At 41.3% G+C, this 23,621-nt stretch overlaps 3 protein-coding genes across 5 annotated transcripts in view; 2 read left to right on the top strand and 1 right to left on the bottom strand.

Annotated features, from left to right (window-relative positions):
• Positions 1–32: 32 nt before the first annotated feature.
• On the top strand, positions 33–6,510 carry proser1 (proline and serine rich 1). 2 transcript variants are annotated; one of them, XM_079565911.1, is made up of 12 exons: positions 33–592; positions 678–743; positions 852–920; positions 1,025–1,119; positions 1,201–1,294; positions 1,377–1,487; positions 1,620–1,721; positions 1,829–1,907; positions 2,094–2,186; positions 2,976–4,266; positions 5,237–5,381; positions 5,452–6,510. In XM_079565911.1, the coding sequence occupies exons 1-12, from the start codon at positions 548–550 to the stop codon at positions 5,575–5,577; spliced, it is 2,316 nt and encodes a 771-aa protein (XP_079422037.1). In that variant the 5' UTR covers positions 33–547; the 3' UTR covers positions 5,578–6,510. The 2 variants fall into 2 exon arrangements, with proteins under 2 accessions (XP_079422037.1, XP_079422038.1); XM_079565912.1 differs by lacking the exon at positions 2,094–2,186.
• A 531-nt stretch (positions 6,511–7,041) lies between these two features.
• On the top strand, positions 7,042–12,516 carry stoml3b (stomatin (EPB72)-like 3b). Its single transcript, XM_079566545.1, has 7 exons — positions 7,042–7,304; positions 9,139–9,242; positions 9,314–9,386; positions 9,510–9,592; positions 9,664–9,867; positions 11,480–11,614; positions 12,222–12,516. Exons 1-7 carry the CDS (start codon positions 7,241–7,243, stop codon positions 12,411–12,413), a joined length of 855 nt encoding a protein of 284 aa, XP_079422671.1. The 5' UTR covers positions 7,042–7,240; the 3' UTR covers positions 12,414–12,516.
• Positions 12,517–12,575: 59 nt separating this feature from the next.
• mtus2a (microtubule associated tumor suppressor candidate 2a) overlaps positions 12,576–23,621 on the bottom strand; it is a 51,076-nt gene continuing 40,030 nt past the window's right edge. The window contains exons 7-16 of one of the 2 annotated variants that reach the window (XM_079565529.1): positions 19,600–19,784; positions 19,198–19,323; positions 18,497–18,563; positions 18,212–18,426; positions 16,561–16,666; positions 16,352–16,425; positions 16,172–16,270; positions 15,958–16,077; positions 15,747–15,847; positions 12,576–15,652 (exon numbers count right to left, since the gene is read on the bottom strand). In XM_079565529.1, coding sequence (XP_079421655.1) covers positions 15,208–15,652; positions 15,747–15,847; positions 15,958–16,077; positions 16,172–16,270; positions 16,352–16,425; positions 16,561–16,666; positions 18,212–18,426; positions 18,497–18,563; positions 19,198–19,323; positions 19,600–19,784 — 1,538 coding nt within the window. In that variant the 3' untranslated portion in view covers positions 12,576–15,207. The remainder of the gene's footprint in view (positions 15,653–15,746; positions 15,848–15,957; positions 16,078–16,171; positions 16,271–16,351; positions 16,426–16,560; positions 16,667–18,211; positions 18,427–18,496; positions 18,564–19,197; positions 19,324–19,599; positions 19,785–23,621) is intronic. The other variant, XM_079565530.1, reaches the window with a different exon arrangement.

Here is a 23,621-nt window from a genome sequence, read left to right as displayed (position 1 = left end):
CTACCCAAACGGGGTCCTTCGCGATGTTGACGTGACTAGCGCCAGCTGTCAGTGAATGCTAGCTGGTCCGAAACCGCCCGCGTCGTGTTTTAACATTTACTTATTATTCCCCGCGTGTCCCCTTCTATGCATCTTTTTATAGGCCATGGTATAAGCGTGTGACAGAGGTTTCTAAGGGAAATGTTTCTTTATAAGTGTCTTTGTTGAAGGACCTCCTGACCCGGGTTAGCTGTAGCTGGCTAGCTTGTTGTTAGCTGCAGGCAGAAAGAAATCTGGTGCAGACAGGTTTTGCTTCTTGTGTTTGGAGGCATTGTTCACCGACGGAATTCAACGCATCGTGGCTGGGAAGACCATGTCGCTTCTTTGCACAAATCATATGTGTATTTGTATTGAATGAGCATCGAGGAGCAGAGATGTATTTAGATCTGTAATGTTAGGATCCTGCAGACAGACCTACACAGAATCGCATTTATCAAGACTACTAGAATAGTTTTCCTGTGATCAATTATTTTAAGTTGGGGGGTGAAAAAAAAAAAAAATCGGGAAAATGGATAAGAAGTCTTTTGACATCGTGCTGGATGAGATCAGAAAGGTAAACGACGTTTGTGTTTGATGCTGTTTCTACAACTAGGTAGGAGGTAAAGTGAGATGAAGTAACTTGTGTCTGTGATTTTCAGTGTGTCCTAACTGATCAACGCATCAAGGCCATAGAGCAGGTGCATGGCTATTTCTCCAGTGAGCAGGTAGGGTGGACACTCCAAAGATTATGTTGTGTGTTATGTGCATGAACTGCAAAGTCGTGAAATGTCTGCCCAATTTGAATTGTGTCTGATTTATTATCTTATTCTCAGGTGATGGAGATTTTGAAATATTTTTCATGGGCAGAACCTCAGATCAAAGCTGTGAAAGCATTGCAGCATGTAAGTGTAGTTCTGTTTTTTACTAATATAGATTTTTAGTATATTAAAACTTGTATTACTGATGAAGCGTTATTAACGTGAAGTTATTTTTCCATTCTATGAAGAAAATGGTGGCAATCCCTACAACCAAAGTTGCCAATATTTTGAATAGCTTTACCTTCACAAAGGATAGACTGATCGTTTTGGAACTAATTGCTCTGTGAGTATTTTGATTATTGAAATATTAATGTTTTTGTGAAGTTTTAGGATTATAATTATACCATGCCATTGGCCCAAACAGAAATATTTCAGATGCTCAGAATTACAGACCAGTGGAAGACCTGTTTCGCACTCACCTGTCTGAGAAGAAGCGCGCCCGCAGAATTCTAGAGCAGGTAAAATGGAGTTGTCGTGTCTTGCTCTGGTACTGTACTGATTTTATTTTTGACCTTTTATTCTTTTGAAATGATTTTTCAGGTGTGTAAAGTTGGCTGTAAAGCTCCTGTAGCTATGATTTCCTCTTGTGGTATGATCCCTGGAAATCCCTATCCTAAAGGCAGACCCAGTCTCATCTCTGGCACATTTCCTGTAAGTACTGGTGTTCTCTTACTTTGCAAATTGTGCGTCAAATCTTATTTTACTAGTTATTATCTACATTATATGATATGTCATTCCATGTTGTTACATATTCAAAATGAATTAGTTTTGTTTATTTGAAAGGGTGTCCCTCCACTAAAAAAGGACAGTGAGAAGAAAGATGACCACGGCAACAGTATGGATGGAAAAGGAATTGCATCGAGAATTCTTGGGCCATTTAAGCCGGCAAGTACCACAGTGAAGGAGACTTCAAATGAATCAAAGAATGAAAACTGCTGATAGTTTGAGTGGTTTATGCAATTTATTTGTAAAATACACATTTTATTTTCTAGTTTCCTTCGACCTATAACCCTCATCGGCCTGTGCCCTATCCTATACCACCATGCCGACCGCATGCCACCATTGCACCAAGTAAGTAAATAAATTGTTTACCACTTATTAATCCACCAACAAATAAACATTGAGAAAAACTAATTGATTCTATTGATACTACCATTATGTACGATCATTTAACTGCATCGCGTTGGTGGATGGTGCATAAGAGATTCCTACATAAATGCATAGTGGAAAGTTTTAATATTTGCAAATGCTACTTAGGTGCGTACAACAACGCAGGCCTTGTTTCTATGGGAGGGGTTATAACAGCCAACGTTCCCCCTCCCCCCTACAACAGCGCCCACAAAATGTCAGGTATGACTCGAACGAAGCGAGTGTGCGTGTGTGTGTATGAGTGACGGCAAATAATCACTCTTCAAACTCACTGCCTAACTACTGGCATGCTTCTTACCTGTGCTTCTGTGGGCTAATGGCTTTACTGGGGCAAGATTGCGCTTCTTAATTCTGCTGAAGTACACTGAGTGACCTAAAAACTGTTTTGCTAATGTAGCAAAAAGTCATTAAAATCACAATAAAGTATTTTCACAATCTTATGTCATCTCCAGGCAAAGTTTTTGCAAATGACATATACCTTACTAAATTGTCACTTTAAAGAATTGTATGTCCCAATAATACGTCAATGAAGTATTTTTTGGTCAGTCAGTGTGGGCCTGTATGCTGGCATAAAAGGTTTGACACTTTTCTCTAAAACATAAATGGACATGAAAAATTCTATTCTTTGAAATATTCTTTCATTTTTCACGATTGAAATAATTATAATATTCTACATTTATTTAAGGTTTATTTAAAACCATGCAATGCACTGTAAGATAATAAACATAATCAATATAATTGTTAGAAATATTTAAATGTTTCATTGGCTGCATTTCAATCCTGAAAAAACCCTGGTTTGAATTGACTGGGTTTACTGGGCTGCACGGCATGACTTTGAGTACTTTGCCGTACTTGCTTTTAGATTTTGAGAAATTAACACATCCTTGCTTGTTTTGACTAATTAAGTGCATTTTCTAAAATGACGCAATATTATTCTAATGTTTTTTATATTTACATAATATTTATATTTATACCTCTCTTCATCCACAGGTTACTCCAAACCAGGAAATCCACAGAATGCTACACCAGGAGTGAAGAGTGGCCCCCTCCTCATCCCTCATGGCTCTACTCCATCTACCCCAACCCCACCCCACGCCTCTCCTGCTCAGCAGGCTCCGACCACCCCCATTACCCCAGTTTTCCCAGGCATGGTGCCCTCGCACAACCCTAATGCGCCCTCGCCTGCTCCCGCTCCATCTCCTTCTGTAATCAGAACTGGACCTCAGACTCCTGGCGGCCACACTACTCCTGGACCCTCAACAGTCATCAAAAACCACACCCCTTCAGGGACCCCATGTGGGACCCCAGGGCCCTTCACTAGTGCCTCTGGCCCAGGCACCCCGGCCAACTCCCGCAATGACCACCACCAGACCTCCACACACCAGAAGATTTTCTCACACTCCTTGGAGCACCAGACCAACTTCCACAGTGCACCTCCACAACAAGGTAACCCGCCTGGGTCAGTGATTCGAAGCTACACCCCCACTGGACCTGGATCATCCACTCCTGTACACCCTAATTGCTCCACCCCTGGTCTGAGTCACAAACCTGCCCCTTCACACATGGCACAGAGCCCAGCAGGGGCGCACCAGACAGAGCAGCAGCGTGTAGCCATGAGTAGACACACGGGGGTCAGCAGTGGCAGTAACAGCCCTGTACCCTCTGCCTTTAAAGGCACATCGCGCTCCGGGACACCCTCTGTCAGTTCTCTGGTGATGGGTTCTGCTCAGGCTGCTCTGGCTCGTTCCCTAGGTTTACCCCAGTCTGCTGGTTCCCCTCAAGTCTCACTTCCAAGCCCTGTTGCCATCTCTGGACTCCAGGCTCTTCCCTCCAGCCCTGCGCCCTCCCATTACCCCGGCCTGCCTCAGTTTCGTTCCCTGAGCTCCTCTATTTCTCCTTCGACTGATCCATCATCTTTACAGACAATACCCTCCACAAACATTTCGACCCACCCTCAAACAACCATGTATCCCGGCCTCGCCCACAGCGCTGCTCCCTCTGCAGCTGCGCCTTTCGGTCTTGGGCTCACCTCTGCCGCCTCTATATTCCCAGGCCTCACTCCGGGCCCTGGTGCTGCCGGGTTTCCGGGGCTTGGGGTGGCAGGAGGCCCCGGTGCAGGAAGCCCAGTGCTGTCCTCCTTCATGGGACTGGCTCCGACAGCGGCTGCCTCTGTGGCATCTGTCGCTCCTCTGCAGGCGGCCGTCGCAGCTGCTGGGGTGCCCTCTTCATCACCGGTGTTACCCGGCTTTGCCTCTGCATTCAGCTCCAACTTTCAGCCTGGGTAACTTTTACACACATTTTACTGTTCATTGTAATTTTGTAATTCTGCTTGTAGGCATTCAGAATAAAGGTTATCCTACAGATCAGAACTGTAGATAGGACAAGCCTTGCTATGACAAATGTGGTGGCCATCTTGTCAATGTCCTATCAGCCAAATTCAAATTAGAAGTAATGTAAAAAGAGGGGCACAAATGTTCATGAATAAAAGAATGAAATTTAATCCTGTGAAAATGTAGCAGTCTTGATGGACAGGAGGGTCCATCGGTCTTTGTCCAGCCATAATTTCAGAAAAATATGAATATTGTGGATATTGTATGTTTCATAGAGAATTGCAGTATGTTTACTGTATGGATATATCCATCATTAGTTAATAATTATTTTTTAAATGCATTTTTCACCAAGATATTTTGCCATTAGTATGGTTGAACATGGACATTAGATTGGGAACACATTTATAGAAGTCATTAGTTTACATGAGTAAATGGACTTCTATGAATAATATGTAAATACACCAGATCAATTTGTTTGTAACAGTCGTGATGCTCTTTGTGACTTGTGACTGGAACATATACATGATTGTAATGGAAAAGAAGAACCATAAATCACATCGCTTTTCCACTGCATGTTTTACGATAAGTGACGAAGTCCTTGAACATAGGAGTGCTGGACGTGGACTTTGATTGTAGTAATTATACAAAACTGTGCCATTTTGCTTTTTTTTCTGTGTTGTGTAAATCAGGTGCTATTGATAATAATAATAATAATAATAATAATAATAATAATAATGATAAATGATTCATTAGGGACAGCTGGGAAGCTGTAGCAGTGGTTGAATAATGACAGCACTAAAGTAAAATAGAGGTTTTCAGTGATTGTTTCGATGTGTTAATTACACATAGTTGCATTTGTATTAACTAATATATACTCCTTGTTTAGCATCTAATGGTCTGCCTGTGTGCTCTGTCTCTCAGGTTGAGCAGTGGACTGCAGGCTCCTGGGGGCAGTGGGTTCCCAGCGCTACTTTCCTTCCCTGGGGTACCAGGCTTCTCTCCATCTCCCTCTCAAGCGGGCCTGGGTGGACTTCACAATCCCAACATGCAGACTGCTCTATTGCAGGTATGACGGCTCTGTGGCCAGACTGTCGGAGGCGTTTGATCAAAGCATTAATATAACATCCTCTTTTCAGGCTCACTCCACACCTGGCCTGGACAACTTCCCTCCTCAGCCCAACAGTTTCACCAACTACGCCCCTGGCCCTGGCACCCCCTTCCCCCTGCAGCCTGGACTACACCCGCAGCTGGGCTGGCAGTGAAGCAAAAGACAAATAATACTCCTGAAGGTTCACAGAGCCAGACTTTAAGAGACTTTTTACAGTCATAATAATTATGACGGACATTTCCACATTGCGGTTGTTTTTGGACGCCACACAAGCAACATCTAGTAAATTAGCTTGACAACAAAAGTAGAAGACTGTAGTCAGATCTAATAGTAGTGTATTATTGTTTAGTTGACAATAATGATTTTTAGATATTTTAATGATGTACATGGGATCATGTATTGAACTGACTGTGACCACCTGTAGTAAATCACCCAAAGTTGATTTGGTTCAAAGGATAAGGTTGTTTTTTATGGACAACTGTGTTAGTTACTGAAATGTGCAGGAAACAAAAAACCTCATGTATTCTAGGCATTTGTGCTGAATCAAGATAAGGAGTGTTATACTGTGGGATTTCTCTGTGGTCAGTCAGACTAGGAGCAGTCTACCAATATATTTATTGTATGTTTACAAGAGTAATCCTATGAATCAATTTTCCCATGAAATTATCCTTGTTTTGTTTTTGTAGTCACCTTTGTTAATGTATTTCAACCACTGCAATTGTAATGACATTTTGTCTCCTGGAGACTCCATGAACTGAACTGTGCTGTATATCATTGTTTAATTGTCTGCATTTTCTTTGTACCTGTCACTTGAGAGTAAAGTTTGCATTGCTATGCCTCAAAATTGCCTAAATCATGTCCTGAAAAGCTCCACAATACTCTCATTATTGAGCAGGTAATTATGGGAGTAACTTCACTCTAGGAGAAATGGTGCTGACCCCTGTAGGTTGTATTATTGCACAATACCTTATCTGTCATGTGATGATAACTCATCACAAACACATGACTGGGGCATAGTGGGATGGGCAATTTCCAAGTAACATGCGTATGGATTGATCAGACATCCTATTCCAGGCATCCTATTCAACAATCCCAATTAATCATCTGGTGTGGCGTGTTTACATGCATGTATGTTCATTAACATGCATTGTCAAACAAATGACCAAATAAACACATAATTAAATATCAATATATAAATATGCGCTCAAGAATCCATAATAAGAAATGTAGGGTGCTTCTAGAGGAGATTCAGCATCCCAAATTGTTTTATTGTTTTCGCATAATCAGCCTTTTCTGTCACCACAAAGATTATTGCATGAACAACAATCGATTTCATCTATACTTTTATTTAAGTGATGATGTAAAAATTCATGGATTTATTCATATCCATGGTCTCATGCACATCTACATTTACAATCAGTTTTGTACTGTACAAACCTGCATTTTTGCAATAACCAGGTACAATGCATCTTTTCATGAATTGTACACTGTCCCTGTTTAAATAAACACCATTTTGTGAAATGTAACACTTTCCACTTTTTGCAATGTGTTGCAAATAAATTAGAAGCACACACATTTATTGTTTTATTTATTTTTATGACATGCGAGTTTGATTTATGCTCATTAATGCTTTCAATATTATACCTTCTCTGACCTACCCTTTATTATTTGGCAGATCATTAACCTGCTATCTGAGCTCCACCTCCACTGCTCTGTTTTATGACGGAGAGTAGGTCTTTAAAAGGTTGGCTCCTCCTGATCCTGAGTGAGAGCACTTAACCAAACTCTGAGCGCTTCCTACATTAGTGACTAAACACATGGAAATGGAGGACCAAATTGAGAGCCAGAAAAGCAGAGGAGTGAGCAAGGAAAACCTCATATGTAAGCCATTTATTTTACACTTTTATCATTACTTTCTTGTCTGGTGATAACATGGGACCAACATGAAACACATCCCATCATGGTGTTTACTTTAGATTCTGTATTTTATTGTATCTTGGGGCAGAGCAAAATTAAACAAATGTTAGAATAGTACTTTAAAAAACAATTCTACTAACGCCACTACCACTACTGTTTGATTGTATCACTTTATTTCATTTGAATGTCTATGTGTGACAGTAATAAAAAAAACAGTTGGTAGTATTTTCAAAACAAAAGCAAAGCTATACATTTCTTTAAAAATATGTCTGCTTTAAAATATTGTTAAGCTGTATGTTGGCATTACTGTTAGATCTTAAGTTGAATCAAAAGATTATGACGCTCATAACCAGCCTCCTTTGCATAATAGGACATTTGCGTTCATGAGGTGGTGGTTTGGGCTTTACAGGTGGAAGGTATATGCTTCCCTCTCCATAGAAACACAACACACAAGTCACGGCAATCAAAGGTCCCTGAAGCATGTGACTCAAACTGTTTGTGTCTCCCTTCTCCCTTTAATAGACTTTTGATCGAGGCTTTGGAGAAATGTTATCTGCGAAATGCACCTGTTGGAAGTATTATTGGATTCTTTGTTTGGCTTTAGCGAAACATGAAGGAAAAATAAATAGTTCTTTAGTGAGGGTAAACATGTGGACTGGAAAATCTACATCTTTGTGTACTTTGTCTAATTAACGTATTTGCAGACATTATGATGAAAGATTGCTGTCAGGAGGGTTATATCATATTTACTAAAAGCCATTCATCATTTTCTTACAGGGTATTATTCATGTATTGTCAGCAGGGAGTTCATTTTATTGAAACGTGTCAACAGCAAGAACTTTTGTCTTTATTCCTTAGGATCCCCTTTATCTTTCACAAGTGACTGGAAGTCTTCCTGGGGTAAAATATCAGTAAGAAAACAACAAAAAACCCATATAGAAATACATAAATATTAATCTCATAAGTAAGACAAGCTCTACAAAGATGGATGTTGTGTTATTGTCCAAATCTTTGAAATAAGAAAAAAGAAATAGTGGAAAAGTGAATGAAAACAGAAGAAAGAAAATTTACATATTAAGTATTGTTTTGAAAAAGTATTATAATATTACATGTATTTTACTGGTAAATATGTGCAATCATCTGAAGTAAGAATGTGCCTTGTGTAAGAGCGGCTGTCTGGTAATTAGTAACATAGTAGGTTCACATTTTACACAACACAATATGGGTCACAAATTGAAATGTTGAATGAAATTTGATATCATTGCCCACAGTTGCCATGGAATACATAGTATGGCCCAAGAGAAAGGTTTTTTAGTTGGCTTCCTCAATCATGTTTGTATCATGTGACAGACACAATCACTGTGACCACAATAAAAGCACGAGGCAGTGAAGGGAACTGTCAAGGCTCTGTTTCAAAATACGTGCAGATAACAACCAAGTCAGAGCTGCCCTGTGTGACCAACAGCTTCTCTAACGCATTTATTACTGCTGCCACAAAAGTCACATTATGTTGAATTTGAAATACATCATATATTTATTATTTAGTGGATGTATGAAGAGGATGGTTCCAAGAAATGTGGCTAGATATGATTTGTTTTGTGTTATGATGTTGATAATGAAATGGACTGAGATCATCTGAATGTGAATAAAAGGTGTGATTAATAACACAAGCTCTGCAAGATCATTGTTCCGCTATGGTCAACTAAAAAGGAAGTTTAAAAGTGTTTCATCATTACTTCATGTCCTCATTTTGTCATAATGGCAAATGATTAATAGATCATTTCCTCTTTGTGCGTAGCTGAACACACTGGCTCTCTGGGATGCTGTGGCTGGTTCATTGTCATCATCTCTGCCATTTTCACCGGTTTACTCTGCCCCTTTACCATTTGGTTTTGTGTAAAGGTACACACACACACACACATAGTTCAGTGGTGAAGGCACTGTTGCCCTATTGACCGCATCTTGTTTTGCAGATTGTTCAAGAATATGAGCGAGCAGTGATCTTCCGGTTGGGCCGAGTTTTAGACAGAAAGGCTAAAGGACCAGGTTAGAGCACAGTTGACGTTAATAGTAGAGATTTTATCATTTTAGCTCAATTCATAGTAAATCTTAGTATGACGCTCCTGCTCAAAAAGTATGTGCACTTTACTATTCATCACTTCTTTACAGGAATTTTTGGCATTCTTCCCTGTACTGATAACATGGTGAAAGTCGACTTGAGGACTGTTTCATTTGACATCCCACCTCAGGAGGTAGAAAAAAATTCAAGTTCATTTTTCTATCACACAGATTGAAAACTCCTCCTCATTTTTACGCCATCTAGATCTTGACAAAGGACTCGGTGACCGTCAGTGTGGATGGGGTGGTGTACTTCCGGGTCAGTGATCCCATTGCGTCTGTGGTCAATGTGTCCAACGCAGACTTCGCCACGCGCCTCCTGGCTCAGACCACCCTCAGGAACGTCCTGGGAACCAAGAACCTGTCCGAGCTGCTGTCCGACAGAGAGGGCATCGCACACAGCATGCAGGTAACCCACATTTGAGTGCCCGTGAACTTGTTTGCGCTCACACGTAGTCATATTGCTTTAAAGGTGCATCATGCAACTTTTTATAAAGTTGATATTTGTGCGTATTTGACCATGTAGTGAGCTAACAGCTGTATGTGTGGTCAGCAGGGCACCTTTCAATCACAGTGGTCTCTAGGACGCTCCAGGATCAAATGTTTGGAAGGTTTTCTCTACTGACGGGCCCATCTCACAAGAAAACCCACAAAACAATGGATCGTGGAGTGTAATAGAGACCGCCGTGATCGAAAGTAAAGGCACCATGCTTACCACCCATACAGCCGCTGGGTCACGACAAGGTCAAATATGCACAAATGTAAACTTTCTTTTCCCGCATGAAAAGTTGCATAATGCACCTTTAACAGAGCTCTAGTGTGCTGTATTGACATAGAGAGGAGGTAAGCACTGATGGCTAAAATGTTCTAAATGTGAGTCTGCGGATATTTTGATGAAAAACAAAATCTTTCTGACCGTTTGACATCCTTGTTATTACTATGTCATATAATTAAGATGTCAATATTTTTATTAGACACTGTGATTTCGTGCGATTTTGTGTCAATGTAATAATTAGAATCCATAGACATTGTATTTAGTGTTTACTCACTAAGCATACTGTACAACACTGCTAAAGGATTTCACTTCATGTTGTTCTGATACAGTACTGTATGCAGTCTCACAAGCTTGCACTTACAAAGCAATTAGTGCTTTCTCATTTTTGTAAGTAAATGGAACAGGATGCGGCACGGATCCATTACAACTAGTAGGATACACCACACCCACAGAAACGCTTTTATTGATCATAAACAGAATGGACTTTAGCTTTGTGTGCCTGTGGTTTGATAAAACCTTCCTATTTTCTAATGTTTTTAATGTGCTTTGGAGAAGTTTGTTTGTCAATTACATAAAGTTGATTTGGTATAGTGCATATCCTAGAACTTCATAGTGAATGCATGAAGTTCTATGATGAAAAGTGCACCATTCCTGTGAAATATGGAAGTGGTTCGCTGATGTTTGGGGATGTGTGAGTTACCAAGGCACTGGAAACCTGGTCAGAACTGATGGCAGGATGAATGCAGCAGCTTATCAAAAATGCTGGGGGAGAATTTGCACTTGGAAATTCAAACAAGACAATGATCCAAAACACAAGGCCGAGTCGACCTGCTACTGGCTCCAGCAGAATAAAGTGAAGGTTCCGTTTGTGTCCATCTCATTCTCCTGACCTCAATATCATTGAAGCACTAAGGGGGGGAGCTCAAACGCGCTGTTCGTGCAAACTGGAGGCTTTTTTGCCAAGAAGAATGGTCCATTAGATTATATTCAGAACCTTCTCCACAGCTACCACAAAAGACACCAAACTTTCATTGACGCTAAAGGGGGCAATACACGGTATGAGGAACTGTGGTGTGTAAACTTTTAACAGGGTCATTTTGGTATTTTATTTTGTTATGGTGGTTGGTTGGTGCACCAGGGTGTGTAAACCTATTGGTACAACTGTAATGTATTGTCTGATACAGCCATCATCCCTGCGTGTATGTATTATGCTTTAAGGTTTCTCTTGTTTACATGTTGTTGACAGAGCAATCTGGATGAAGCCACAGATCACTGGGGCATCAAAGTGGAGCGAGTGGAGATAAAGGATGTGAAGCTGCCCCATCAACTGCAGAGGGCTATGGCTGCTGAAGCTGAGGCTTCACGAGAGGCCAGGGCTAAGGTCAGAACACACCACAAAACCACCATGAGGAAAAAGAAGTCAACTCTTCCAGCTCTGTAAATCTCTCTCATCTGACATTTCCAAGCCACTGTCAGTTTAATCCCTTGAACCTAGGGCTGACTCTGGGCATAGGCCAACCAGTTTCACGCTTTCAAACGAAAGTGAACTTTGAACATTTTAAAAAATACACTTCAAAAGTATCCACCCCCCCAGACCCAATTTTGCCAAGGACACTGAATTGCTGCCCCTGAATAAAGCGCCAAGAGTGGTATTTAGTTACTTAGAGACAATGCAGGAAATCTGTCTTAAACTCAGTATTTTCTAATCTGATGTTCTTTTGTTCATTCTAGCCCATTTTAACCATCTGACAATAACTATACCTTAAAATGTACTAAAATACATAGTATTTGTCTCACCATCAGGAGGTCAAACTGTAACAGCTGCTTAGTTCTAATTGTGTCTATAGAACAATGAAAAGCTTTTGGTTAGAACAGTAGTAGATCAATAAAAACAGCACATTTGCTCCTAAATAAAGAATGATTTTACATTGGCTTCTTATTGCTGAAAGTTTCAATGAGAAAACTGACTCTTGTCCATGTATTCTCAGGTGATTGCAGCCGAGGGTGAAATGAACGCGTCCCGAGCTCTTAAAGAGGCGTCCCTGGTTATCGCTGAGTCTCCTTCTGCGCTGCAGCTGCGGTACCTCCAGACTCTTAACACCATCGCAGCCGAGAAGAACTCTACCATCATCTTCCCTCTGCCCATGGATATCATCTCACACTTTATGAGGGACAAATAAAAGGCAACAGTTGTATTTTATAATATACTGTTTCTGCTACTGGCAGAGTTAAACTCAAATCTGACTTTTATGATGCCTAATTATTCTTATGCTCTGTATTAGTATTATTCAGTAATCTACTGTAGGCTTTAATGAAACAGAACACAAATGGTCTTTTTCCAATTGTTTATTACTGTGTTCTCCCCAAATGCAAATAAAGCATCAGGATACTTTGTACTCATTACATTTTCAACTCATTCATAGTCTTCCTATGAGCTACTGTTACATTTCCACCATCAAGAGGAAAGGAAGAGAGAGAGAAGGGGGAGCAAAAACAGTACAAGACAGAAAACATGCTTTTAGTACCTCATCAGTGCACTAAGACACAACTCATATTGTAAATGTATTTACATTCAAACGTACAATCAGTGCCTTCTCCATAAAGTGAAACCATAAAAGCAGACAAGCAAGCCATGACACACAGGCCAAACCAGCATTTCAATAACGTCGCGTTTCCATTGCTTTTGAAGTAGTGACCCATGTTTGCTCTCATGAGGAGCAACAGCTAAGTGCTATGTCTTAATGGCTGCTACATACAGGACAACAGGTCCTTCTATATGAACCAAAATTCACAAAACATGGCTATAAAATGTTTACATTTTGACATTCAGCAGAACACAGATGTCCACAGGACACACTGAAGGGTCATTAAGATACCAGTGAATAGTATAGGGCTGTTGAGAGTGATTTCTGTAGGATTTTGTAAACATCTGATTGTGTTGCATCCCAATAGTTTGCACCTGACTTTCACGTTTAGGATGACCCTGAAGGATTACTAAATGAGTTTGGATAACATTTTAAAAACACATTGAGATACTGACCAGTACATTTCTTCAAAGGCAAAGACATTCTCAATGTGATCAGTACAGTATAAAATCAGCAAGACGACACTTTTAAATTCTGGAGTAATCATTAACATTCATTTGTTTTGGAGCATGTAACCCTGTGCACGTCATCATACAAAAGTTGATCAAAAGAGAATCAAGTTTACTAACATTAAAAGTGCTGGTATGGCAATTAAATACTTCAAATCTCATGGCCCTGGTAAATAATAATTTACATGCTGGTTAAAAAGTGGGAGAGATACATTACAATACAATGCTCCACCACTGAAAATAAACAACACTATTACTTTCAAACTAAGCCAACTCAACGGTAGCCCTGTTACTGCAAACGCAACAGGTCAACATTACCCTCATTTCTACACCCTCATTTATTTACATTAATGTATAGACAACCTTGAAGGACGAGTCCAAGCGTAACTATTATTTTGTATAGAAATTGTAAATGGTTTCCTTTAAGTTGATAGAAGCTCCAGAGTAACAAAATCAATGACCCTGAGGGTAACTGTTACAGCACAGCAGAGAGCTATGACAACTTTATGAAATGTGTAATTTGTGTAATTTTGTACAATTCCTGGGAAACGCAAGAGAAGAACATTTTTGATTCCCTGAAACATTTAATAATTCAAATTCATCCAATATTATTTTTGTCTACAGAATGAGTTTCATACAACTTTATTCATGTGTAAAGAATAACGTATCCAGAGCTTCAATGTACTGTACAGTTAGACCATCATCTGCGTAATATGCAGCCTCACACATGAGAGATCCTGTGTCCGGAAGCCTCTAAACCCTCACAGTCTGTTGTGTATGGGGCTGGATATGAGGCAGGTGTCATGTCTGATGGTTGCAGGTTGTTGTGTGTTGAGGCTAACATAAAACTACTCTATAATATCACCATGAGGTAAAACATTACACACAGCATACTGTCTTGTTACATACATAGCTTATATACTGAGTGAACGCTCATATAACTGTAAATAATCACATGTATCGGAAATTTACAACTACCATTATATTTTAAATTTGAAGATGGAAGACACACAGGACACAAAAGAATCAATTCATAATCTATACAAAAATTGTAATATTGTAATAATGTTTTCAGTGCTAGGTCTTCCATCACAAGCTAAAGTGATCAATACATGGAAGTTGAGATGAGACCAACTACTCTCACATAAAAAATAAACAAACAAAATTAGAGATATGGTTTTTGCAAGTTGACCTGAGAGATCCACAAGTGAATTGTAGCTCAAAAAATGTAAGATTTTAGGAAGACCTTACAAGATTTATGTTGATGTACCTACAGTAGGTAGCACAATTCTATCAATAAGAAACATATTTTACAAAATTAAGTATAGAAATGTGACTTATTTGCCATGTTTGCAAAGTCTCCCATGTTAAAAAATGTCTTTTGTTGCAGTGTGACAGCAGGTTTGAGAGTAAGGCGCTTTGTTCCAGATTATAAAACAGAAACATACATTTATTTCATTTGTTTCTAATCCCTAATTCATGTCTAAAGATGATAGATTTTTACTAAGAAGTGACCTATGGCTTTAACATGTAAATGTTGTGTGCCGTGTGATAAATAGGTGCTACGGCCTGTCCATTAGTTTAACTGGGATTATTACTACACATGCAATGAAAGAGGAACCATGACTTTTCCTTATCACTACTGTACACTATGTACAGCCTACAAGTCTGCACAAACATTGGACCAACTACTCCAATAGGACACAATTCTCAGCTGTGTTTCACATTCTCAACAACTATAAAGGCTTTCGACAGTTTGACATTTGTCTGGTACTGACCCGCGCCAATGTACAACCACATATTTGACATTCAAACTTAGACAGAGGAAGAATGGAGATAAATAGGACATGAAAAGGCCGGAGCTTATCGCTGTGGAGCGCTCAGAGCAGGTTCACCGTGGCCCTGTGAGTGGGTGTGGCCGGGCCAGGTGAGTAATTCTGATTGGTCACTGCCCTGTGAGTGGGTGTGGCCGGACCAGGAGACAGATTCCGATTGATGACCGCCTTGTGAGTGGGCGTGCCCGGGCCAGGTGAGTAATTCTGATTGGTTGCTGCTTTGTGTGTGGGAGAGAAGTACTGCGCTTGCTGTGGACAGCCGATGCAGTGAGTGGGGGACTCGCAGGCAGTGAGGGGGGAGGAGCAAAGGAACGGGGAAGACGGAACAGGGGAGGTGGAGAAGGAGCGGTGCAGTGGGGATGACGAGGGGGACATCAGGGGACTATGCAGGCGCCACAGCAGCTCCTCGTTGTTACGGCTTAAACGCTTCTTCTCCGTGCTCTCCTTATCCACAGACTCCTGTAGATTAGCATTCTCCTCTGACAGTTGCCTACAAGGATGGGACAAAATTCAACAAAGAGGTTTATTAATTGACAATGAGATGATGACAGCCAACTATGTAAAAGTTGTTGTCTTTCATGTACCTGGACAGAGTAAGGTTCATATCTATCCGAGCTTTGAGATCTTCGTTCTGTTGCTGCAGAACCTGGATTTTCTCCTCCAGATATACATTCTTTTGAGCCTGCTCAAATTAAAAAAACACCACAAAGAAATCTTTCACTCCCCATTTAAAACACAGACATGTGCAAAACACTGTATGGGCATGCAGATTCGTTATGGTCTCATTGAGCCTACCACTTTCTCCAAGTCTGTAATCTTCTTTTCTTGCTGGTGAATCTGCTGGTTCTTCATTTCTACGACTTCCTTTAAGCTCTTAAGATCCTGCTCAATGTGTTGGTAAGGAGCCAGAGCATCCTATTGACCACACAATTGTTAATAAAATATGTTATTGCATTATGAAACACTTATGTTTTTTCCCCACTCTAGTCAAATGTAATGATTAGCGTACCACTATTTGTTCATCTGTACTTCTCCTCAGAGCCTCCTCAAAACGCTTGGCCTTGTCCCGTAGACTCTGGTTTTGAAATGTCAATGTGTCAACTTGATCCTGCATTAAAACAGTGACATTTAGCACAGTGCCTCTGTCAAACATACGCCGTGAGCACATATGACGAACAAAGACTAGTACTTGGAGAGAAAGCCGGAGTTTCTCGAAGTGCTCTTCAAGCAGGATCTTCTGCTGCTCATGAGCTTTCCGTAGGTCTACAACAAAGAAAGGATATAAAACAAAACAAGTTAAAGTGCTAAAATAACTAAAACAAAAATGATATTTAAAGGGGGCATATTGTACGGCTTTTACACTGTTAACAGAGTATTGTGACCCCTTCCATCTGATACCTCTCATTGTCCGGGCGTGCTCCTCGTGCAGGGTTGCCATGGTGATGTTGTGCATGTCTCTGAGCTCTTGAATCGCAGCCTGGTGGCCGACTGTCATCTCCTCCATCTGTGCACACATAAACGTATCATGATTGAAAGGTTGATATGTAAATGTGCTTTTATTGGTTTGAAAAAGGCACTACAATTCACACATTGACCTGAGCTAGATCAGGGCAGTCCAAACTTTTTCCTCTGGGCCATATATTGAAGTGTATATGGTATGGAGGGCCACAGATCAGAGGTCAGTGCAGTCAAACATTTAACTGAGTGCATTTGTTACAGCCCCAGGCCTCCAGCCTCCCTCCTTTTTATGTAAGTTTGTTTCTGTGGCTTAAACTTGTGTTTTTCCCACTATGTAAACTTGCTGCTGTGGTTGGTGGATTGTGTTCGGAGTCCTGGCTGGTGATTGGTTCCATTGCTGTGACGCTGGCGCTGATTGGTGGGGCAGCTCTACACCTGGCCATCTCGTTAAACCACCTGTGCCAGCCACTCCTATAAAAGGCCACACTCAGAAGCATTCTGTGTTCTGTGTCTCATCATTACTAATATTTGTGTTCAGAGACACTAGTTTTCAGCTATTTCTCTCTCGTTTGTGTGTTTTTTCTTTGTCACTTGTCTTGTGACCTATGAGTTTTTGTTCGTGTTTTGTTTAGCTTTAGCAGCTTGATTTTCACTTTATGTTGTCTTAGTTGAGGTTACAGTTGTGTTAACCTTGCGTAAACCTTGTAAATATCCCATTTTGTTTGAATATTTTACCCTTTACATTCGTTTTATTAAATTACAACTTTATTTAACCTTTTAACATCTTGGTTTTTGTTACTTCCCTCTACACTAGCAGAGCTGAGTTATAACAGCATTTAAGAGCAGTTTATCTTAAAACCATCTTTGTGTTTGTTTTAGTCATGTTGAATCAAGACCTAAACATGACCTTCTCTGGGGATGTGTGAGTAGTTAACAAGAAGCCTGAGGGCCAAAAAATTGGTCTGAGGGCTGCATTTGGCCCCCCAGGCTGCACTTTGAGCACACCTGGACTAGATGGAAGTTGTCATAAGGCCTTCAGGTCTTACAAGTAACTGCAGTCTCTGCATGACGATGGAGATAAATACAAACGTTTTGAGGAGCATTTTATAAATTCCACAATATTAACAAGCCTGTTAGATAATGTATTATCCAGCTAAATCGCCTTTGAATGAACATCGTTCCATATTTTTTCCCCATTTAAAACGACCATCAATGACAGTATGTAATCATTTCCTTCATCTCCACACCACGTAAAACACCCTCCACTTTCATAGCTCAACAAATCAGTGTGAACTTGTGATCCGTGCTGGAACACTGTGCGATGTGTGTTGATGCTGCTGTTGGCCGCTGTCAACATGCCATACCTGATTTGAAAGCTGTGGACCTCAAGTCACAGCTTTAACTACAAGCTTGGGGACAGGTACAGGAATTTTGGTAGCTGGTATTTAGGTCTTAGGTTTATTGAAAACTGGTTTTAGCAACCCAAAGATGATGAAATAGGTAATGTTTGTGAATTAATGATAGTCACACATTAACATAAACAAACCCAATGTCCACCACCTTCCCTGTGAATGAGAAGAATGAGCTTCACCTGCTCTTGCTGTTGTGTCCGCAGCTCTTCCATCTCAGACCGGTGCTCGGCCGTCAGGTTCTCCGTCTCGGCCGAGTGACACTTCCTCAGTCCCGCCTCCACCGCCGCTAGCTCCGTCTCCTGCTGCGTCTGTAGCTCCTGTAGCTCTCGCTCGAAGGCCACCTCGAGAGCCGTCTTCTCCCGGTGCAGCCTCTCCCAGCGCTGCGAGTGCGAGGCTGAAAAAGACCAAGAGCACGCGATACTTCTCTGCTCTGTGTTAAATTTATTAATAGCTCACAAACCCACCAATCTCCTCTTTGATGTTGTTGAGTTCCTGATTTAATTTCTTCTCATTCTCTTCAGATGTTTTGTTCTAAAATTAAATAACACATCATTAATACAGTAGGTAATGAATGAACGCCATAATTTCCAATGCAATTCCTTTCCAAATATCTAAAATAAGAATAAATAATATACAATGGAGGAAAAAAAAAAAACATTTCTGACAGACAAAATTTCAATATCATGTACGATATGCAATTTAATACCCATCAAGTGCTGTTGTACCAGACAGAGAACAGCAGAGGGCACTATTACTCCCTCCAAATGCCCACTCAGAGCTATGAACTGGAGATTGCAGCACTCAGACAGTGGCCATAAAGGAGTCAGACGGTCCCTGTGTGTCTGGTAATAAGACATTGCTGTGCTGCGGCTCTACAGCCCCTCGGAGGCTTAATCAATCCATTAAACGAAGAGGGCTGAGTGAAACGCGCTGCCTGACACAGTGAACTCTCAAAGACCCCCCCACAGCTGCCATTTACCTCCCTCCTCTCTCGGTGCATTGACCATGTGTGAAAAGGCTCTTAAATACTACATGCAATATTCAGACATGTGCAGTATGTAAGCTGCATTTAAAACGAGGGACACAGTTAAGGTATGGTGTGCATCGGCAGTGTTAGACGTCGCCGGATCTGTTGGAGCGCTATCGTTTCTGTCGATTACAGTACCTTGAGACAATAATGTTGAGTGGTGATGATAAAAGCCTCCAGACCCAAGGACATCCTACGCAGCTCATCTCTGAGAGCCCTTAGCTGCGTCTCCTGCTGCTCACATCGCCCCTGCAGCCTCTGGACCTGCAGTCAGACACAATATAAGGAATCATTATGCAACAGATACAAAAACAAGCTCGCAAATTGATCCATTTACTAATTACTGTATATATTCTTTATTCCATGATAATAAACGGGAGATGGGTTAAAAAGGGAAAACACTGGGTATTGTTCACATTAAAGTATTTATCTTTACCAGTAAGTACCATGGCAGAGTTGAAGGAGTTGTTCTTGTTTGCTTTTATACATTGTTTTGGTTACAAGCTACTGAAGCTACTTGGGACTACAGGTCTCCCTCACCTCCTCTCTCTGTTCATTCCTCTGCCTCTCCTCTTCCTGCCGCTCTAGCTCTTTCTGCTGGGCCTCCTCCTTCTCCCTCTGTATGAGCTCCTCCTGGGGCAGAGGTTTGAGGGGGGCCACGCGACGAGGGGAGCCAGGAGGCGCCGACCCACGCACCACGGCAGAGGGTCGCTGGTCGCACGGGACTGGAAGGGAAAGATAATAACTGAATTAGACCTGGGGAAAAAAAACAAAAACACTTCCACATGTTCTTCCACATTCAGTCGGTTTCCTCAGATTAGGGAGGGGAGGCATTTCGTGTGTATCCTTTACATTTTATTTTTGTGAGAAATATCAACACAAGCTAACCATTTGTTTTAATCATTACAACCTTCTTCATCTCACCATTTCACACAATAGAATTCAGAGTATTTTTTGACCATTCCTTTCTGTCCCGCAACAAACAACAATATATCTACTGTATAATTTCCACTAATCGAACTGGACTGTCAAATGTAAAACCAATTGAACTAAAAACATGCAAGCATCCGCACATTATAGATCACCCATACAGTAGATGACTTCCTTATGTCATTCATTATAACTAGGGCATATCCGCCTTTACTCATGAAATTGATGAGATTAAATCAGCTGAGATTTGACGCGACCTATTGGTAATGAGTGTTCACATGACAAATGATACTTTGTTAATTGCGCCCATTTTACCGAGAAGGCTGGCTCCCCATCATGACCTCCCTGTGCGAACACAGTCATCAGTGTAGTGTCTTTGACTGAGACGTAGCATTCACAGCAAGGACAGAATACAAGAATGTGATTGCGAGTAATCAGTGTTGATGATCCGCACAAAAATGTATCTGGTCTGGCCTCAGAGGGAACTGCCTTTAAGCCACAGCCGACAAGATTACCCTCCGCATGTGTCACCTTGTCACATAATGTAGTAGAAGTAACACGCAGAGACACACAGCACCCCATAGATGAGATATGAAATCCTCTTAAAGGGATACGAACACTATCTTTATATGATGTCTGCGCAGTGGTTGAGATGTTTCGCCTATCGGCAAGAATGTCTTGGGCCCGAGCCAGTGGAGCCAGATAAAAAGCGCTGTCCCAGGTCCAAAATCAGAAGAGTAAAAGAACTTCAACCTACGATAGTTGTTTATAGTTAGTTCTACAGTTTATTTGTGATTTAGTTGCAATCGTATTTTGTTGGGCCTATACTTAGTTTTCATTAGTTTGTTTTTTTAACCTCTTAACCCGCACCCTGTCCGAGCACATTTTGTCGCCCGTTTTGCTGCATGTTTGTTGCATTTTTGCTGCTTTTACATCACTTTTTTCTCGCCCGTTTTGTTGCGTTTTGGTCACTCTTTTAATGCTTTTTTGTGCTGTGTTTTCATCCTCATTACATCTCGTTTTTGTCGCTATGCTCGGTTGAGGCAGGGTTTAAGAGGTTAAAGATGAATGAAACCGTTTGTGCAGTAATAATGTCCCTCCACTGACGACTGACATCAGAAAAGTGATCCATGCACTGGGAACTCGGGGCGATACTGGCACGGAAAAAGGGTTAGAAGCGACTGCGCCAGAGCCAATAAATTGATGAACAACAAGAAACCACTGCGACACCTCCACCTGCCTCATGCTGCAGGCTCAGTGGACCATTGTCGAGCGTTACCATAGCAACGGGAGGCTGCGGGCCGGGACGCGAGGTGAAGTGAAGTGAAGGAGGGGGGGTCTCCCAGGTAATGACTGAGAGGCGCTTTAGTGGGGGGTATGAGATGGGAGGTGAGCTCCGGGCCAAGGATAAAGGAGGGAGAAAGTGAGATAGGAAACAAAAGACCATAGGATCGCTACAGGGACAGGCTTTATACCAGTCATTTGAAAGTCTAAGTGGCGAAAGATGTTGAATTGATATGTCTGGAAATTGAGAAATCTTATTCAATGTAATAATTTAGATTTTGAATAAAGTGAGCAATTAAATGAGTAATAATAGTTGCTATTACTGTAGCCATTGTATCTGAATGCTGATTATATTTCCTCCAAAAGTAAGTGAGGCTTGTGCTTTTGGCGCATTATAATTTCAGTGCACGACTGGGAGTCTAGACCTCTCTATGACACACATACTGAAAGGTTAGGGAGAGAGGAGTGAATATTGATATTGTTTTTGCATCAGCAGGAAGGCAGAATACAAAAGATAGCAAAGTGTTTCGTCAAAACGAAGAATAATATGAATGTTTCAAGGGCTGCGGGTGTGTGTAATAAAAGAAAGGTTTATTCAGTTATTTGGGCACAAAAAGCCAAAGTCGAATACATTTGCAGAGATTATTTTGGGTAAACAAACACAAGAAATGGTTTTATGATTGGGTAGGAGCAAGACAAAGGCTATTCTGCTTTTCACAGTACGACGCTGTGCTATTAGTGGGTGGGAGAAGACAAAGAACTAGCCTGAGGAGCAACACGTGCACTACTATAAAGACAGATGAGCCGACCCGGTGTAATCTGTTGTAATTTAGGGACGGCTTTCTTTCCTCTATAAAGGCAACAGAAAAATCTTATCTGGCACTGCTGAGCATTACAACCACTGAAATTAATTACACAGCTTCTCTTGATCGTGGCACCTGGTAGTGGGTGTGATAGACTGACAGCAAGTGAACAATTTGTGCTAGAACATGATATGTCCATGGGAGTGTACCTCTGCTCTTCCGGTTTTCACTTTTTTCTCCATAGTCCTTCTCGTTTCCTTGACGAGAAGGACTATGGAGAAAGGACGCCCGGGGAGAACACATCTGCTGCCTCACAGTGTTAGATATTGCATTTTTTGTCTGTTTCATTGCTTGATTGAAGGACAGCGATGGACCAGCAACAAGTGAGGCTTGTGGGGAGTTGCTATTGGTACATCACAGTTTATTGAAAATCGAGCTGCATACATGAGGTCTTAATGTCTTGTCTGATTGTAGCCATTTGGATCCGGTCTGTGCAAACAACAACTATAGGGAAAAGTGTTCTGATTCAAATGCCGCCAGCAAAAGGACTTTCTATATGACTCAGTGTTTGTGGGTGTGAAGTCGAAAGAGGTTGTAAACATACAGACTGTTATTGGTGCATGTCAGGGTCAGGAGACAGAGTAGGATGGAGAATATGTACAGAGGATGGAGAACATAAAGTCTAAAGTCTAGTCTGAAGCTAACTAAAGTAACACCTTTTCAAAATAAAATGGATCCTACAGACTGTGTCTGGAGTATGTGAAGGAAGGAAGGAAGGAAGGAAGGAAGGAAGGAAGGAAGGAAGGAAGGAAGGAAGGAAGGAAGGAAGGAAGGAAGGAAAGAGGAAGGAAGGAAGGAAGGAAGGATGGAAGGAAGGATGAATGGAAAGAAGGAAGGACGGAAGAAGGGAAAGGAAGGAAGGATGGAAGGAAGGACGGAAGGAAAGATGGAAGGAACGAAAGATGGAAGGAAGAAAGGATGGAAGGAAGGATGGAGGGAAAGAAGGAAAGAAGGAAGGAAAGAACGATGGAAGGAAGGAAGGAAGGAAGGACGGAAGAAAGGAAAGAAGGAAGGGAGGATGGAAGGAAGGGAGGATGGAAGGAAGGATGAAGGAAGGAAAGATGGAAGGAAGGAAAGATGGAAGGAAGAAAGGATGGAAGAAAGGATGGAGGGAAAGAAGGAAAGAAGGAAGGAAGGTAGGAAGGAAGGATGGAAGAAAGGAAAGAAGGAAGGGAGGATGGAAGGAAGGATGAAGGAAGGAAGGAAGGAAGGAAGGAAGGAAGGAAGAATGGAAAGAAGGAAGGACGGAAGAAGGGAAAGAAAGGAAGGATGGAAGGAAAGATGGAAGGAAGGAAAGACGGAAGGAAGGAAAGAAGGAAGGGAGGATGGAAGGAAGGAAAGAAAGAAGGATGGAAGGAAGGAAAGAAGGAAGGAAAGATGGAAGGAAGGATGAAGGAAGGAAAGAAGAAAGGATGGAAGGAAGGAAAGAAAGAAGGAAGGATAGAGGGAAGGAAGGAAAGAAAGAAGGAAGGAAAGAAGGAAGAA

The sequence above is a fragment of the Gobius niger genome (genome assembly GCF_951799975.1).
Source record: "Gobius niger genome assembly, chromosome: 11".
NCBI classification, from domain to species: Eukaryota; Metazoa; Chordata; class Actinopteri; order Gobiiformes; family Gobiidae; genus Gobius; species Gobius niger.
The sequence above is the reverse complement of the archived record's forward strand: the minus strand, read 5'-3'. Positions and strand labels throughout refer to the sequence as shown.

Bases quoted from the DNA above. Each gene is read 5' to 3' on its own strand.
- proser1 (XM_079565911.1), top strand. From the start codon at position 548: ATGGATAAGAAGTCTTTTGACATCGTGCTGGATGAGATCAGAAAG. The intron at 744-851 runs GTAGGGTGGACA...TCTTATTCTCAG, and splicing joins GCTATTTCTCCAGTGAGCAG to GTGATGGAGATTTTGAAATA. The intron at 4,267-5,236 runs GTAACTTTTACA...TCTGTCTCTCAG, and splicing joins AGCTCCAACTTTCAGCCTGG to GTTGAGCAGTGGACTGCAGG.
- stoml3b (XM_079566545.1), top strand. From the start codon at position 7,241: ATGGAAATGGAGGACCAAATTGAGAGCCAGAAAAGCAGAGGAGTGAGC. The intron at 9,387-9,509 runs GTTAGAGCACAG...ACTTCTTTACAG, and splicing joins CAGAAAGGCTAAAGGACCAG to GAATTTTTGGCATTCTTCCC. The intron at 11,615-12,221 runs GTCAGAACACAC...ATGTATTCTCAG, and splicing joins CACGAGAGGCCAGGGCTAAG to GTGATTGCAGCCGAGGGTGA.